The 17,470-nt window shown below is 42.6% G+C and overlaps 1 protein-coding gene across 1 annotated transcript in view; it reads right to left on the bottom strand.

Moving 5' to 3' along the window:
- gpc5a (glypican 5a) overlaps nt 1–17,470 on the bottom strand; it is a 1,436,107-nt gene that overhangs the window by 1,395,283 nt on the left and 23,354 nt on the right. The window contains exon 2 of the mRNA XM_068034439.1: nt 12,004–12,165. Within this exon, the coding sequence (XP_067890540.1) occupies nt 12,004–12,165 (162 nt within the window). The remainder of the gene's footprint in view (nt 1–12,003; nt 12,166–17,470) is intronic.

The following is a 17,470-nucleotide window of genomic DNA, read 5'->3' as shown; positions in this document are numbered from 1 at the left end:
ATTTGGCCTAACCATCAGCCTCAAGAAAATAAACATCATGGGACAGGACGTCAGAAATGCTCCATCCATGAATATCGGCGACCACGCTCTGGAAGTCGTTCAAGAGTTCACCTACCTAGGCTTAATTATCACCAGTAACCTGTCTCTCAATGCAGAAATCAACAAGCTCATGGGAAAGGCATCTGCTGCTTTGTCCAGACTGGCCAAGAGGGTGTGGGAAAATGGCGCACTGACACGGAACACGAAAGTCCGAGTGTTTCAAGCCTGTGTCCTCAGTACCTTGCTCTACGACCCCGAGGCCTGGACAACGTTGGTCAGCCAAGTGCGACGTCTCAACTCATTCCATCTTCGCTGCCTCCGGAGAATCCTTGGCAACAGGTGGCAGGACCGTATCTCCAACGCAGAAGCCCTCGAGGCGGCCAACATCCCCAGCTTATACACCCTACTGAGCCAGCGGCGCTTGAGATGACTTGGCCATGTGAGCTGCATGGAATATGGCAGGATCCCCAAGGACGCATTGTGCAGCAAACTCGTCACTGGTATCAGACTCACCGGCCGTCCATGTCTCCGCTTTAAAGACGTCTGCAAACGCGATATGAAGTCTTGTGACAGTGACCACAAGTTGTGGGAGTCAGTTGCCAGTGATCGCCAGAGCTGGCGAACAGCCATAAAGGCGGGGCTAAAGAGTGGTGAGTTGAAGAGACTTAGCAGTTGGCAGGAAAAAAGGCAGAAGTGCAAGGAGAGAGCCAACTGCCTAACAGCCCCGACAACCAATTTTATCTGCAGCGCCTGTGGAAGAGTTTGTCACTCTAGAATTGGCCTTTATAGCCACTCCAGGCGCTGCCCCAGAAACCACTGACCACATCTAGGCGCTTACCCATTGTCTCTCGAGACAAGGAGGCCAAAGAAGAAGATTTCAAGAGTTTGTCCAAACCTTCCTCCTTCAAATTCTGAGCCTCTAGCTCCGAGAACAATTTGACCCTGATCTTGCTTCTGGCAGGAAGCGAAAGTGCAAGGGCCATTCCTTGCTTCCTTTTTGGTGAAGTAACACGTGTCCATATATCAACTTCATTCATCCATTGATCATAAGGTTCGGTTTCACAAAACAGCGGTGAAAAATCATACCCCAATACCTTACACTTGATTTCAGTCATCTTTCTTCAAAAAAAAACTTTAAATACAGCTTTCTCAAAAATAAAACTCCAATTCTAATCTCCTGTCTGAAAACAAATCTTAGTCTTCAATATTCATTTTCAGGCAACCAGCCTTTGCTACCAATGTTGGAGAAATCGCCAAGCCTGTTTGTGAAGAAGGCACTGAGACGAGGATGCTTTGGTGTAGATTGTTTATTGCTTGTCACAGAGCTTACTTCTGCTCTTCAAACACCACCACCAGCCAGTGCTGGCTCTTCTTCATATATACACACTTGAATACAATTAACTAATTAACACCCAACACCTGTTCACCCTATTATCTTGAACTACCAGGCATTTATCATCCATTAACAGAACTTCAGACCCTAACACTCTCAAGTTAAAATGGCATACCTGGCCCTGGTGATTTTATTGGAGTGTAATTTGCATACTTAAGCACCTTGCTGGCTTGGGCCGGTGTCCTTATCTACAAGAAAAATTGCAGTGTAGTGCTACCTGGTTTCTGCCAGGTATGGGGTGTTCTTTTTAGAAAGCCATTTGTTGAAAGATGATACTGGAGCCATTCTCTGTTCAGCCTTACATTTATTTACAGAGTGAAAGATTACAAATATTTGGCTCCTAACTCACCCCGCTCCCACAGTCTCATTAAGTGTATCCTTATATGTGCTCAAGTAAGACCCCAATTAACGCTCTCCACCTGCATATAATTAAACACAATCGACATAGAATGGAATCTGTTAATTGTTTCTCTTTAAAAAAAACTTAGAGTCGAACATGCACAAATAACTGTTGAAAATAAATCTAAATAAACTCCATTCTGTACAAAGCATTACATTACAAGACACCCCTCCTCTAGGACTCGTAAAGATTTCTTTGTACAAGCATTTCTTTTTGTAAAACAATGTGAAAGTTGATGAATTGCATCAATCCATTTAATTTTGGAGATTTCCTTTCTCTCCAGCATTTGTTCAAAGCAAGGTCAATCCGTAACCTTTTCTTACTCACACTTTTTGTCCAGTGTACATTATCCCACAAGGAACAATTATCTGCAAAACATTCAATGGGTATCCTACCTTCAGTACACCCCCAGTACAGAATCTCACCTAAAATATTTGGCAAATAGAATTCCATATCCATTACCTCCACAAGAGTCAGCGTTTCTGCAGCACAAGTACTTTTAACAACCCTTTTTATTTTCTTAGCTTCCCAAGCTGAGGGACAACATTTCCCATTTTCACTCATAAGAAATATTATGAAACCAGCTGCACTCGAATATCCATCAGGAAAATTAATATGTAAAACATCATTAAAAATTACCAATTTTATATTCTTTGGGTAACCTAAGAATGGAAACTTAAGTATACATTTCTCCAGATTTATTTTTTAAGTGTTTTATTTGTCCTTAAAATATTCTCAACTTTTGGCTATTTCTTCATAGTACTTAACTCCAACATATCAAAATTAGCAACTGGTCTAGTCTGAGTGCATAACCTGTTCAATTGAACAATCAAGCTTCAGAATTGCTCTGTCTCTACTTTAGATACATCATCATCTTCCTGTGATGACCTAGCACAATTAACCAGGATAGGAGTAACACTCTCTAAATAGGATTTTTGATTTAAAGTTATTCCAGACCTACTTTGCAGTACCCCCCGATTAGAAATCATCAATGTGCATTATGAAGATGCATGAAAGTTTTCCTTGATGATCCCAATAAAACATTGCTGGATCTGCTTTTCATTGAACACAACCTATTCTCAGCAAAACGGATCTCACCAAAAAGACCACACTCTAGAAGCATCATTCAAGCCATAGACACATTTGTTTACCTTCTATATAGTTTCCCTCTGCATCTGCTGCCTCTTTGGGCAGTTTCAGAAACAATTCTCTTTGAAAAGTATCACCCACAGAAATGTGGCTTTTATGTCGATTGATCGACACTCCCATGAATATGTGGCCCAAAGAGCTAAAAAGATTTTCAAGATTACTTTTCCAGCTGTGAGTCCACTCTAACATCCGTCTCACCCAGTCACTCTTCAAAGCCCCCAGCAACTATACTCACTTTAGCCTAAGTTTCATTTGCAAGATCTTTTTCAGTACAAATTCATCCATGTGACAAGGTTGGCTGTCCCCTATCTAGTACATCAGAATCAACAGCAAGTTCTCTCCAACAATCTAATTCCTTCTATTTTGCCTCATCAGTTTATCCTCAAGTTTATTGGCAGGAAACAAAACATCAGTCATGAGGTCTTCTGCTTCTAGTACTGTTGCAAGACTGCTCTGTAGCCTTTATTTCATTGTCTTATCTGTTCAAGCTACAGCCACTACTAGTACTTTGATGTCTTTCAGGACTACTACTGTAAGATCTCCCACTCGAACCACTGGAGACTCTTTCTCCGGTACATTCTAGTTTCCTGATACAAGAGCCACTTCCAGACCGATTATTAGAACTTGCATTGTGCTTTCTTACTCTCCACTCTTTCACCGCATTCTGCCAGCCCATGGACCTCGCTTCTTGGCCATCCCAATTAATCATGAGGAATGAACCTTCAGAGTTTCATTGCCATGTTTGATAACCACTGTCTTACCATCAAGACCTAGTACTTCTTCAGACTGTTTCCATTCTCTATGACTCTCTCTTTCATAATACACCAAAATCTTCTGAATTAAATTCTGTCTCAGATAATATTATACAGTGCCTCAGAGCTCTCCGAATTTTCTCCAAGACCTCAGCCTTGATGAAAGCCCATCTCCCTGCACGTAAAGCATTCAAATGTGCAGGAAAAAATGGAAATAATTGTAGTACCTTCTAGAGCAGGAGGACTATCGCACAGCACAGAAGGCAATTAGGAATTCTGCCCACAGACCAACTGATAGGGGCTATACCCTCCAAATATCTGAAGCAAATTCTTTGCATGAACCACCCATGGCAAAGCAGTTGGCAACTTGCAGTTTGGTTGATCAGCTAAGAGTTTATGCAGCATTTCATCAATCACCACGTGATTCCTTTCACAGAGCCTATTGCTGAAAAGACTTTCAGCTGCGGTATTCATGACCATAATCTTCATGTATTCACACATATCTCTGAACTCGTCATTGGCAAATTCCCCTCCATTATCAGTTGGAAAACTCAGCAGTACACCAAGTCCGGTCCCTATCCATTTCTCCACGATTTTGTTTATAACCACTTCTATTCTTGCTATGTATTATTGTAGAAAGACTAAATCTGGTTGCCAGGTCCATAAAATGTAAAATGAAAATATTTATTTGTCCCATACTTTTAGATCCATGGCAACTACTTTGTTAAAGTCACATGCCAATGGAAGGCTTACAATATGTGATGGTGCCCTCCAATACTTTTTACAGATTTCACTGTTTTCACTAATCTCTTCAGTTAGCCTCGTATACTCTTCAGCAACCACACCTACATCCTTTAACAGGGTTTTTAATCTTTGACAAGAAAGGTGAGCAAATTATCTGTGTAACTAAGACAATATGCTTTATTCTCTCAGATTTTTGTCACCTGATGTCATAAATACTTCTCGAACACTCTGACTAGAAACATCAGCTTTTGTTAAGGGAATGCAGTAATGCCCTGACTGCATAAACTGCAGATCCACTGATTTTCCCTAAAAATTGCCTTGCTCCATGTCAAGTTTCATTTGTGCCTTTTTCATTGAAGGTTTTCTAAACAGTAAAGGGTCTCACTGGAGACTACATCAGAACTGATACAATGGCGTGCTCCAGCTATTTTACATGGAATTACAACTCCCTTCAGTGATTTCAATGTGTTGTCATCATCAAATCTATAACATACAGTACTGTTATATTCCTTAACCTTGTATCAATCCTCACTACTGAATGAATCCAGATAACATTTTTAACCAATCTGTTCTACATACTGTCGCTATACAAGCACTATCTAGCACAGCACAGATGAATGAGTCCACAACTAACACATTCATCATTGGACTAAAACACCTTGCGACTAGTACAATTCATTCAAATTCATCATTATCTTCACCTTCTGCCTCAGAATTCTCTGTGTCATGTGTCATTTCGAAGACCTTGCCTTTCTGCTTTGCTCAGTTTGTCACATAATGGTACTGCGGGTCACACCTAAAGCACCTGTTAACTGTTCCTTGGGCATTCCTGAGGTTTATTCATCTATTATTGATGTTCCAATTCTGTCTTCTGCTATAATAGCTAGATCTGCTAAAACTGTTTCATCCTCATTCTGCCTGTCTGTAACTTACATTGTACTGGTGCCTGTGTCCAGTATCTGGACCATTTGGAAATCTGGCAATCATTGAATCCTCTATTCTTTGTGTCACCACAGAATATCCCATTTGTTCCACCAAGACAGCAGAAAATGATTTTTTTTAAGGCAGCAGACATTTGATCCAATACAGAGGTTCCGAAAACCAAACTCCAGTTAGAACCAGAAGCCTGTCCCTATGCGACACCTGAGCACAATCCAACAATTTAAATGCTTACATTGAACCAGAGATCTCTAAATTGAATTTCCTCAATCTTTAATACATTCTGTTAAAGTCCATGCTATATTCCTCCATTGAATAACTATCTGTTTTCTGAAATCTGTCAAAGTCTGACCAAGCCTCATAGACATTTGATAGATCATCTTTCTTGCAATTTTATCCAAGTACTCTAATAGAAGATCCAAACCTTCATCAGCATACAACTGACAAGCATCCAGTTGACAAAAAACTTTGCTTCTGATTTTACTTCTGGTAGGATACAAGCCATACCTTGTATCCTCTTTGGTAGCGACATAACCCGCGTCCACATATCCACTTCATTCTTCCGCTGGTCATATGGTTCAGATTCCAAGAATATTGGAGGGTAATCATATAATCAATTGCTTTCTGCCGTTTCTCACAATAGCCATGAAGATTGAAGTCTTCTGTCTGATTTTTTTTTATATAGTTCCAACCGTCACCTTTAGACAACCATCCTCAGGTTTCATTTACAGAGTGAAAGATGACAAACATATAGCTCCTAACTCACACCGCGCCACCCTCCCCCCGCACCACCCCCCCCCCCCACCAGTCTCAATAAATGTCTCCTTTATTGTGCTCAGGGAAGACCACAATTAATGCCCTCCATCTGTATTTAATTAAATACAACTGATATACAATTAACAAGGGATGTTAGAATCAAGTGATGTTACGTATTAGTGAATCTTCATTTTTACTGTTCCATGTTTTCTTGCAGAAGTTACCCATATATTTTTGGATCTTTCACTCAGATACTTTTCTCATTTTAGAGGCTGACAGCCCACTGTTTTAAGTGAGCATTTGCTCCACTACTTAGAAGAATGTATTGCCCCAAGAGTTAAACAGAAAGCCACATCATTGTATTTAGCTTACTGGATAACTCATAACCCTTTCTTGGTCTCCGAGACTTTGGAAAGCAGTAAAATAAATGCTATATAAAACCATAGCTTACGGTACCATATACATGATTAGACTCCACATAATTTGATGAAGTTTGATCATGGATCATTAGAAGATTTCACCGATTTCTTCCTTGTCATTTTGTTAAATTTTCAGTAATGCAACTTTTTGTATACATCTTGAAGGAAAGCTGGAACTTGAAAAATGAGCCAAAGAGATCAATGCCCAGAGTCTGACCCAGAGGACCTGGCAGCAGTGCCGGAAGAAGCTTCATGACCTCATGATCAAGGTCAATGAATGTATCTTCACATTACATCTCGTACCCAGCACACCACCATCCTCTCACGCTGCTCAATGCACCACACTCCCACATCGCTCACCCAGCAGGAGGACTCATGCCTAACATTCAGATGCGCCACCTCAATTTCACATACATTCCACTGATCACAAACTTACTCCTACCACTTGCCGCCTCTACATACTTCCAGCTATTAATCTATGGCAGGCACATCACCCAACACAGTGTAACACAAGCACTGACATGCTTCCCTCTCTCTTGCAGGAAAAGCTGGCACAAAATACAAGGGAGCAGCAAAGAACCAGTGGGGGCCAGGCACGGCTTCATCCACTGAGCCCAGAGAAAATGGTACTCCGCATCATGGGGCCTGCTGTAAAGAGCCCATAACATCTGCATCATTGAGACAATTCATGACGATGGTACGTTACTGCCTTATGGCTCTTTTCAAACCCATCTTTTTTTATTCGTTCATGGAATGTGGGTGTCGCTGGCTAAGCCAGCATTTATTGCCCAACCTTAATTGCCCTTGAAAAGGTGGCTGTGCGCCGCTTTCTTGAACTGCTGCAGTCCACATGGGGTAGGTATTCCCATAGTGCTATTGGGAAGCGAGTTCCAGGATTTTGACCCAGTGACAGTGAAGGAAAGGCGATATAGTTCCAAATCAGGATGGTGTGTGGCTTGGATGGGAACTTGCAGTTGGCGGTGTTCCCATGCATCTGCTGCCCTTGTCCTTCCAGGTGGTAGAGGCCGCAGGTTTGGAAGGTGCTGTCTAAGGAGCCTTGGTGCGTTGCTGCGGTGCAGCATGTAGATGGTACACACTGCCACCACTGTGCGTCGGTGGTGGAGGGAGTGGATGTTGTGGATAGGGTGCCAAACATGTGGGCTCCTTTGTCCTGGATGGTGTCGAGCTTCTTGAGTGTTGTTGGAGCTGCACTCATCTAGATAAGTGAAGAGTATTCCATCACACTCCTGACTTGTGCCTTGTAGATGGTGGACAGGCTTTGGGGAGTCAGGAGGTGAGTTACTCACTGCAGGATTGCTAGCCTCTGACCTGCTCTTGTAGCCACGGTATTTATCTGGCTACTCCAATTCAATTTCTGGTCAATGGTAACCCCCAGGATGTTGACAGTGGGGGATTCAGCGATGGTAATGCCATTGAATGTCAAGGGGAGATGGTTAGATTCTCTCTTGTTGGAAATAGTCATTGCCTGACACTTGTATGGCACGAATGTTACTTGCCACTTATCAGCCCAAGCCTGGATATAGTCCAAGTTTTGCTGCATTTCTACACGGACTGCTTCAGTATCTGAGGAGTCATGAATGGTGAAGATTGTGCAATCATCAGCGAGCATCCTCACTTCTGGCCTTATGACTGAATGTCATTGATGAAACACCCTCATCCTGCTCTCTACATCATGTACAAACTGCAGATGGTGTGACCATGGACTTCTTGCTTTACGCCCCACCACCACCTCACCCCAAACCTCCCCTTCTGATCTCTGCTTTCAGACTGCCAGCAACTGCCACCTTCCCAGCCAAAGCACACCCAGGAGGATGAGAGGGAGCAACCTCACACCAGTGATGCAGAAGCACCATCACATGATCTGATAATTGTAGCCACCAGCTCAGATACTGGCACTGTGCATACCTTGAAGTCTAGTAGAGAGTAGAGATCAGCATGTGGTGGATCACCAGGCCCGGGTGGGCTGCAGCAAACTGGATGAAAGGGTAGCGTGTGTGCCAGCTCAACGGAGGACAAGGTCACAGACATGTTCTGCTACAGCAAACTCAATGAGAATGATGGGGCGGCATACAGAAGAACACTGATGACAATACACACCTAGATGCTTATTGCATTTGCTGGCCTGCCAGACAGCCTTCTGTCACTATCAAGCAGCATGAAGCAGTCCTGCTCCAATGTGGTAGAAGTCATCACACAGGGCTTGGAAGCTCAATCTTTCCACTGTGGAGGTGGTGTCCAACTCCATGACAGCAATAGTAGGCCCAGCCGTGATGCAGAGTTTGGTGGCCGCTGTCTCAGCTTCCGCCGCAGCACTAGCAGAAGCCACCAAATATTCAGCGCAGCTGTGGAGGCTCAGACGGAGTATTCACACCTAATCTGTACTAACGCTTTGTCTTTTAACACACCATTAACATATTGTTTGCCTTTCTCCGTGACTTTTTGGTCAGCTATGTGGCCTGGTCCAATCTGCACCTTCTCCTTTGTTATCTCTTGCTCCACCCCCACCTCACTTGTTTATAATCTGTGACTTTTCTAATATTTGTCAGTTCCGAAGAAGGGTCACTGACCCGAAACGTTAACTCTGCTTCTCTTTCCACAGATGCTGCCAGACCTGCTGAGTGATTCCAGCATTTCTTGTTTTTGTTTCATGAGATCCATGCTTGCTGCCATGCAGGCTCAGACTGCTGCCATCATGGGTATGGATCTCAGAGGGGCATTGGAACCTCCAAACACAATCCACAGTACTTCCAAGAACTTTGCCTATGCAGAAATAAATCAAAAAGCATCTCACCAGATTTCACAGTCAGCAGTGAAGTAATGGCGTTCGCTGCTGACCTGAAAGAAAGCTGCCCACAAAGATTTTGCGATTTCTGTGATGTGGGTTTTCCTTTTCCCAACATTTGTTTGAATCTGGTGCCAGGTCAAGGGGATCTCCAGGCATCCAGCAGCAGGGATGTCATCAAACAGCATAAGCAGCCAATTCCATTTAAGTATTCTCACATTTAAGTATTCAGACAGGAAGTAAAATGCACTGATTATCCTAGACTTTTAATTACATTTTACAGAGAGCTAAATAAATGATTGGGATGTGAGCATGAGATTAAGGTAGAAGGTGAAATATGATTGGAAAAAAAAACATTTTTTAAAGCGTCTATTTAACATTGCACACATCACAGAACAGTTACAGTGCAGAAGGAGGCCATTCAGCTCCAAAAGAGCAATTCACTGAGTTCCATTCCCCTGCCTTCTCCTTGTAACCCTGTACTTTCTTCCTTTTCAGGTAACAGTCTCTTTCCCTTTTAGATGCTTCAATTGAGCTTGCCACCACCACACTCTCAGGCAGAGCATTCCAGACCTTAACCACTCTCTGTGAAAAAGTTTTTCCTCATGTAATTTTTGCTTCTCTTACCAAATACTTTAAACCTGTGCCTTCTCGTTCTCGATCTTTCACAAGTAGAAACAGTTTCTCTCTATCTACTCTGTCCAGACCACTCATGATTTTGAATACCTCTATCAAATCACCTCTCAGCCTTCTCTTCTCCAAGGAAAACAGTCCTAACTTCTCCAATCGAACTTCATAACTGAAATTCCTCATCCCTGAAACCATTCTCATGAATCTTTTCTGCACTTTCTCCAATGCCCTCACGTCTTTCCTAAAGTGCGGCGCACAGAACTGGACACAATACTCCAGCTGAGGCTGAACTAGGGTCTTATACAAGTTCAACATAACCTTCTTGCTCCTGTACTCTATGTCCCTATCAATAAAGCCCAGGATACTGTATGACTTATTAACCACTCTCTCAACCTGTCTTGCCACCTTCAATGACCTATGCACATATGCTCCTGCGCCCACTTTAGAATTGTACCCTTTATTTTATATTGTCTCTCCATGTTCTTCCTACCATAATGAATCACTTCACATTTCTCTGCATTGAACTTCATCTGGCACCTGTCTGCCTATTCCAACAACTTGTTGATGCCCTTTTGGAGTTCTACAATATCCTCCTCACAGTTCACAATGCTTCCAAGTCTCGTATCATCGACAAACTTTGAAATTGTGCCTGTGCTCCAACGTCTAGGTCATTAATATACATCAGGAAAAGCAAGGGTCCCAACACTGACCCCTGGGGAATTCCACTACGAATCTTCCTCCAGCCTGAAAAACATCCATTAACCACTACTCTGTTTCCTGTCACTTAGCCAATTCCACATCCATGTTATGACCATCCCTCTTCTTCCATGAGCTATAAGTTTGCTCACAAGTCTGCTGTGTGGCATTGTATCAAACGCCTTTTGAAAGTTCATGTACACCACATCAACAGCATTTCCCTCCCTCATTAACCCTTTTACCTCCTCAAAAAACTCCAGCTAGTTAAACGTATGTGTAATATATATATATATATACACACACACACGTCGCACATATAAAATTAGTTTTTCAAAACCAGAGAGATTTTTCAGCAGTAATTATGAACTAGTACGCCATTAGAAACCCAGTTATGTCTCACTCAACAAGGTATAACTTTTCAAGAGATTTTACAGTGGAACTAATAGCATAAAAGGGCAAGTTCTTGTCAGTTCATTTCTTATTTGATTGCAACCTGCAGGGATCTCAACAACATATCTTATAGAGAAACATGGTGATGGTGCACGCTGACAATTTTGCCATCGTTACTATCACAAAATCCAGGCCAGTGACATTTCAAAATGGTGAGGAAACTGTTACCAGGGCAAACTTTAATATACTACGAATTCCATAATCAGAGTAGTAGCACACTGTTCAGCTGGCTACAAAGAAATTTTAACACCTGACTCTGTGACTTTGGATTGCATTGAGGACTAATTTTAATATCCTTCTGTTTAGTGAAAAGCTGTGCAAAGCAATAGGCTTCTTTAAACCAGAGCTCAACCCCTCCAACACTGAAGAGATCTGACTCAGCTATTAAGCTTCTAAACAATCACATCTGATGGAGGAACACAAACATTTCTAGAATTAAAAAAGACCAGCTTTTAATAAAGTAAACATCAACATCTTCATCACAGCAAAACGTCCGCATAGAATATCAAGTAAAGCTTTATACACCACTTCTTTTAAGTGTGGAACTCACTTCCAGACCATGGGTGAACTGAACTTTTCCTTGTGCACAAAAGGATAAACACAAAATTTTCTCTTGTTTATTGAGACAGGGTTTCTAAAGCCTGAATTTGAAATGGGTTTGCATTTCTCAGCATTTTCTGTACTTACAGCAATCAGCAGCCTGAACATTGAGACTTATTCTGTTTGAATAGCTATCACGGCCTAAACACACTGCTGTGCTACTCAATAAAAAAGCAGGGCAAAAAGAACAAAAAAGAACTTGGAGGACTTAATTAGGCCAGATCACAGGTTACCTTGAAAAGCAGCTGCATTCCGTGATATTAAAAATTTCAGAGTAGAGCTGGATGTTTGCAGCAAATTTTGAATGTCTTGACGAGCTGCTGCTTGGTATCGCTCCTCCATCTTTCTTGTGCAGCATGTTGGATCATTTGATGTGCACACCTGAAGATCAGAACCTAAATGAAAATAGTAAGGAATGAATGCACTTTTCCTCAACACTTGATCCAAATGTTTTGGTCAAATTAACTGATAATTGATTTCAGATCTAAATTCCTACATTTCCATGTTCTTTACATTGACAAATTCATATTTGATAATTCAATTTTTTCATGTCAGGTATAAACTGTATTGATGTGTAGCTCAGAAATTAATAAAAGTTGAAAAAACTCTCATTTGTTTGGCACCTTTTACATCCTCAGAACACAGCACTTCACAGCCAATTAATTGCTTTTTGAGGAGCAGTCAATTGTTTCGACAGGCATATATGTGGGAGCCAATTTGTGCTTAGCAAGATCCCACTTGCAGAGCGGAGACAGATGACCAGTAACAAAAACAAGAAATGCTGGAAATACTCAGCAGGTCTGGCAGCATCTGTGGAAACAGAAGCAGAGTTAATGTTTCAGGTCAGCGACCTTTCATCAGATAATAGATGACCAATAATTCTGTTTTGGGAGTGGTAATGGTTGAGGCATGGACACCAGGTGAATTCCCCTGTTCTTCAAATTGTGCCACAGAATATTTTATACCCACCTGAACAGGAGAGTCAGCATAATGTCTTAATCCAAAAGATAGCACCTCAGACAGTGCAGCATTCTTTCAGTACAGTACCTGAAGTATCAACCTAGAGTGTGCTCAAGTCCTGAAATGGGTCCTTGAACCCACAATATTATTGCAAAAATGAAAAATTAAAGCAAAAATGATAAAATTAACATTTCAGTTCCCATTATGATTGGTTTCCTCTGTAAGCTTTTCGCTTACAAATCCTCATATAATGAAGATCCATTACAATTAGCTACTAAGACACACAGTGGTGCAGCCGCACAGATCCAGTGTCCTGGGTTCAATTCTGGGTACTGCCTGTGCGGACTTTGCAAGTTCTCCCTGTGTCTGCGTGGGTTTTCGCCGGGTGCTCCGGTTTCCTCCTACAGCCAAAGACTTGCAGGTTGATAGGTGAATTGGCCATTATAAATTGCCCCTAGTATAGGTCGGTGGTAGGAGAATGGCGGGGATGTGGTAGGGAATATGGAATTAATGTAGGATGGGTGGTTGTTGGTCAGCACAAACTCTGTGGGCCGAAGGGCCTGTTTCAGTGCTGTATCTCTAAATAAATAAATAAAGACCTAGAAATCTCATGAATGGTAATGTAGTTATGACATTACTGCATGAGTAATCCAGAGACCTGGACTAATAATCAAGACATGAGAGTCCAAATCCCACTATAACTGTTTGTGAATTTGAAGTCTTTTAAAAAAAAATTAAATAAGCATGGAATTAAAATTCAGTATCAGTAATGGTGACCACGAAGCCATCAGACCTGTCGTAAAAACCCAACTGGTTCACCAATATTCTTTAGCAAAGGAAACCTGTCACCCTTACACAGTCTGATCTATATGTGACTCCAGACCCACACTCTTAACTGCCCTGTGAAATGACCAAGCAAGTCAATCAGTTGTACCAAACCACTACAAAGAAGTATAGGATGATTCTCGACTTCAAACTAGGCATCTGATTTAGATATGTCAAAGGCACACCCACCCCAGTTGACCTTGCAAAGTTCTCCTCACTAGCATCTGCGAACTTGTGCCAAAGGTGAGAAAGCTGCCCCACACCAATTACACAAAAGCTTGACATAGTCATACTCACAGAATCGTATCTATTAGCCAACATCCCAGATTTCTCTATCATCATACCTGTGTATGTCCTGTCCCAGTGGTAAAAGGACCCACCAGAGGTGGTGGTATAGGTGTATTCAGTCAGGAAGGAGTGGCCCTGGAAGTCAAAAACTTTGACTCCAGACAGCAGAAAGTCTCATGGCATCTGGTCAAATATGAGCAATGGTTGAATACCATTTGGAATAAGCACTGGAGGTGGTAAGGGCACTGGATGTACTCTAGGTCAGGAACTTCAATGCCCATACAAAGTGTGGCTCAGTAGGACAACCACTGACCGAGCACAAAAGAACATACCTGTCAGACTGGGTTTACAGCAGATGGCCAGCGAGCCAACACAGGGGAAAAAACTACTTGGCCTCATTCTCACCAATCTACCTGTCGGCAATGCATCTGTCCATGACAGTACTGGTAGCAGTGACCATCGCACAGCCTTTGGGGAGACAAAGTTCTCCACTCAGGCATCACAAAGCTGTTTTCATGTTCGGCTCAATGTGAGGCTCTGTGAATCTGCAGTAACTTTCATCAAGTCAAAGTATCAATTGCAGATATGAGATGTGAATCTGGAGGCGAAGTTGAGATGTTCAGTCTGCGAACAGTTTCTGACCAATTTCATGATGTTGGTGAAAGAAAATGATTGCAAAGTGGCACACTGAATGTTTAAATTTACAACAATAAATACAGTATGTGACTATTATGCTATGTTAATTTTGTCAGTCGGTTGTTGTAAGTCCCTCGAAACGAGGATGACATCTGCCAGGCTTCATGATTTGTGTGTCCTCAGGTGACCTGGCAGGCCAATCCTGGAGCCACAGGTCTTTGGGCAGAGAGGATAGGAGTTGCCCTGAGGAAGGAAAGTTCTCATGCCAGGGTTCTGCTCTCTCTGCTTCTGCTTTTGTCACTCCTCCACAGCAGAATTTATGCGGTCAGTTTCCAACTATGTTGTGGCTTGATGTGTGAGGCACTGCCACATGGTACGGTTTGTGCCAAGTTCCTCCCATGTACCGATGTCAATTTGTTCACTTTTCAATGAGACCTTCAGTGTGTCCTTAAAACGTCTTCTCTGTCCTCCTTGAGATTGGGTGCAATCCTTAAGTTGAGGAAAGAGGATCTGCTTTGGAAGTCAATTATTTGGCATGTGGATGCAGTGTCCAGACCAGCGGAGCTGATTTTGCATAATCATGGTTGCGATGCTGGAGGAATTGGCTTCAAGTGAGGATCCCGGAGTTTATTCGCCTGTCTTCCCATTTAACTTTGATAATCCTGCAGAGACACCACTGGTGGAAATTCTCCAGTGCTCAGAGGTGCCTTTGCTAGGTAACTAACGTCTCACTGCCATAGAGAAGGATGGTGACAACAACAGCCTTTGTCCTCTTTTGGAGATCTCTGCTGGTCAAGACCCGGTTGAGCACTTTTTGGAAGGCTGCGCTAACACAGCTGATTCTGTGCTGGATCTCCACTTCCATGGCGACCTTTTGAGAAAGGCAGCTGAGAGAATAAAAAGTGTTCAATGATTTCTAAAGTCTTCCCATCAGTATCAATAGCTGGAGGTTTAGATGCTTGTCCACGGGAGGGCTGGTAGAGGATTTTGATCTTGCTGATATTGAGTGAGAGACCACTGAATGAACAGTACATACATACTACTGCTGATGCTTTTCCCTAGTTAAATAATATTTATCGTATTTTTCTGTGCATCATTTTAAACTCCTAAAGTCACCATGTTTTACAGTGTATCTGGCCTGATTGCTGACTGTTTAAAACATAAAACCTATTAACCTTATTAATATTGCATATATTTTGTATCATGAGAATCACAGAATAATACAGTGCAGAAGAGGCCCTTCAGCCCATCGAGTCTGCACCGATGCATTAAAACACCTGACCTGTCTACCTAATCCCATTTGCCAGCAATTGGCCCATAGCCTTGAATGTTATGATGTGCCAAGTGCTCATCCAGGTACTTTTTAAAGGATGTGAGGCAACCCGCCTCTACCACCCTCCCAGGCAGGGCATTCCAGACCATCACCACCCTCTGGGTAAAAAAGTTCTGCCTCAAATCCCCCTTAAACCTCCCGCCCCTCACCTTAAAACTTGTGACCCTTGTAACTGACCCTTCAACTAAGGGGAACAGCTGCTCCCTATCCACCCTGTCCATGCCCCTCATAATCTTGTACACCTCGATCAGGTCACCCCTCAGTCTTCTCTGCTCCAGTGAAAATAACCCAAGCCTATCCAACCTCTCTTCATAGCTTAAATGTTCCATCCCAGGCAACATCCTGGTGAATCGCTTCTGCACCCCCTCCGATGCAATCACATCCTTCCTATAATGTGGCAACCAGAATTGCACACAGTACTCCATCTGTGGCCTGACCAAAGTTCTGTACAACTCCAACATGACCTCCCTGCTTTTGTAATCTATGCCTCGATTGATAAAGGCAAGTGTCCCATATGCCTTTTTCACCACCCTATTAACCTGCCCTTCTGCCTTCAGAGATCGATGGACAAACACGCCAAGGTCCCTTTCCTTTGTTCCTTGGAACTTCCCAGTGTCAGGCCATTCATTGAATACTTCCGTGTCACATTTACTCCTTCCAAAGTGTATCATCTCACACTTTTGAGCGTTAAATACCATCTGCCACTTTTCTGCCCATTTGACCATCTTCCTGCAACCTAAGACACTCCACCTCACTGTTAACCACTTGGCCAATCTTTGTGTCATCCGCGAACTTACTGATCCTACCCCCCACATACTCATCTATGTTGTTTATATAAATGACAAACAATAGGGGACCCAGCACAGATCTCTGTGGTATGCCAGTGGACACTGGCTTCCAGTGAGAAAATGGTGAACTGATTGCTACGAATTTGTGGCATCAAAACCCTATTGGACAACAAAAGGGTGGCACAGTGGTTAGCACTGCAACCTCACAGCTCCAGTGACCCGGGTTCAGTTCTGGGTACCACTTGTGCGGAGTTTGCAAGTTCTCCCTATGACCGCGTGGGTTTCCGCTGGGTGCTCCGGTTTCCTCCCACAGCCAAAGACTTGCAGGTTGATAGGTAAATTGGCCATTGTAAATTGCCCCTAGTGTAGGTAGCTGGTAGGAGAATGGTGGGGATGTGGTGGGGAATATGAGGTTAATGTAGGATTAGTATAAATGAGTGATTGTTGGTCGAGACAGACTCAATGAGTCGAAGGGCCTGTTTCAGTGCTGTATCTCAAAATAAAAATAACACTGTTATTAAAGCTGGACTTTGTAGTATGATTATGTTTTAAAAGCTGTGATCTGTATGCAGTGTAAAATCTGCCCATGGGAACAAGGAACTCAGATCAAAGACCCTTTTGAAAGTTGGGTGCAAGGTTGTAACACCCAAAAGGACAATGGGTTTCACTCTCCCAGACTCAAAGATTGTAAACAGGGAGCCACGGGCTCTAAAAAGCAAATTCGAGTTGCAATTTTTAACACCATGAAACAAAGGAAGGCCCAGATAGTTTTGCTATGGTCAAACTTGTGGACTCTGAGAATTGTAAAAGGCAAACAACTATTGACTTTTGAGCTGGATAAATTCAAAAGGCTTTCCGAGGTCTGGAGGC

This window comes from Heterodontus francisci, chromosome 6, assembly GCF_036365525.1.
Source record: "Heterodontus francisci isolate sHetFra1 chromosome 6, sHetFra1.hap1, whole genome shotgun sequence".
Taxonomy (NCBI): Eukaryota; Metazoa; Chordata; class Chondrichthyes; order Heterodontiformes; family Heterodontidae; genus Heterodontus; species Heterodontus francisci.
The sequence above is the reverse complement of the archived record's forward strand: the minus strand, read 5'-3'. Positions and strand labels throughout refer to the sequence as shown.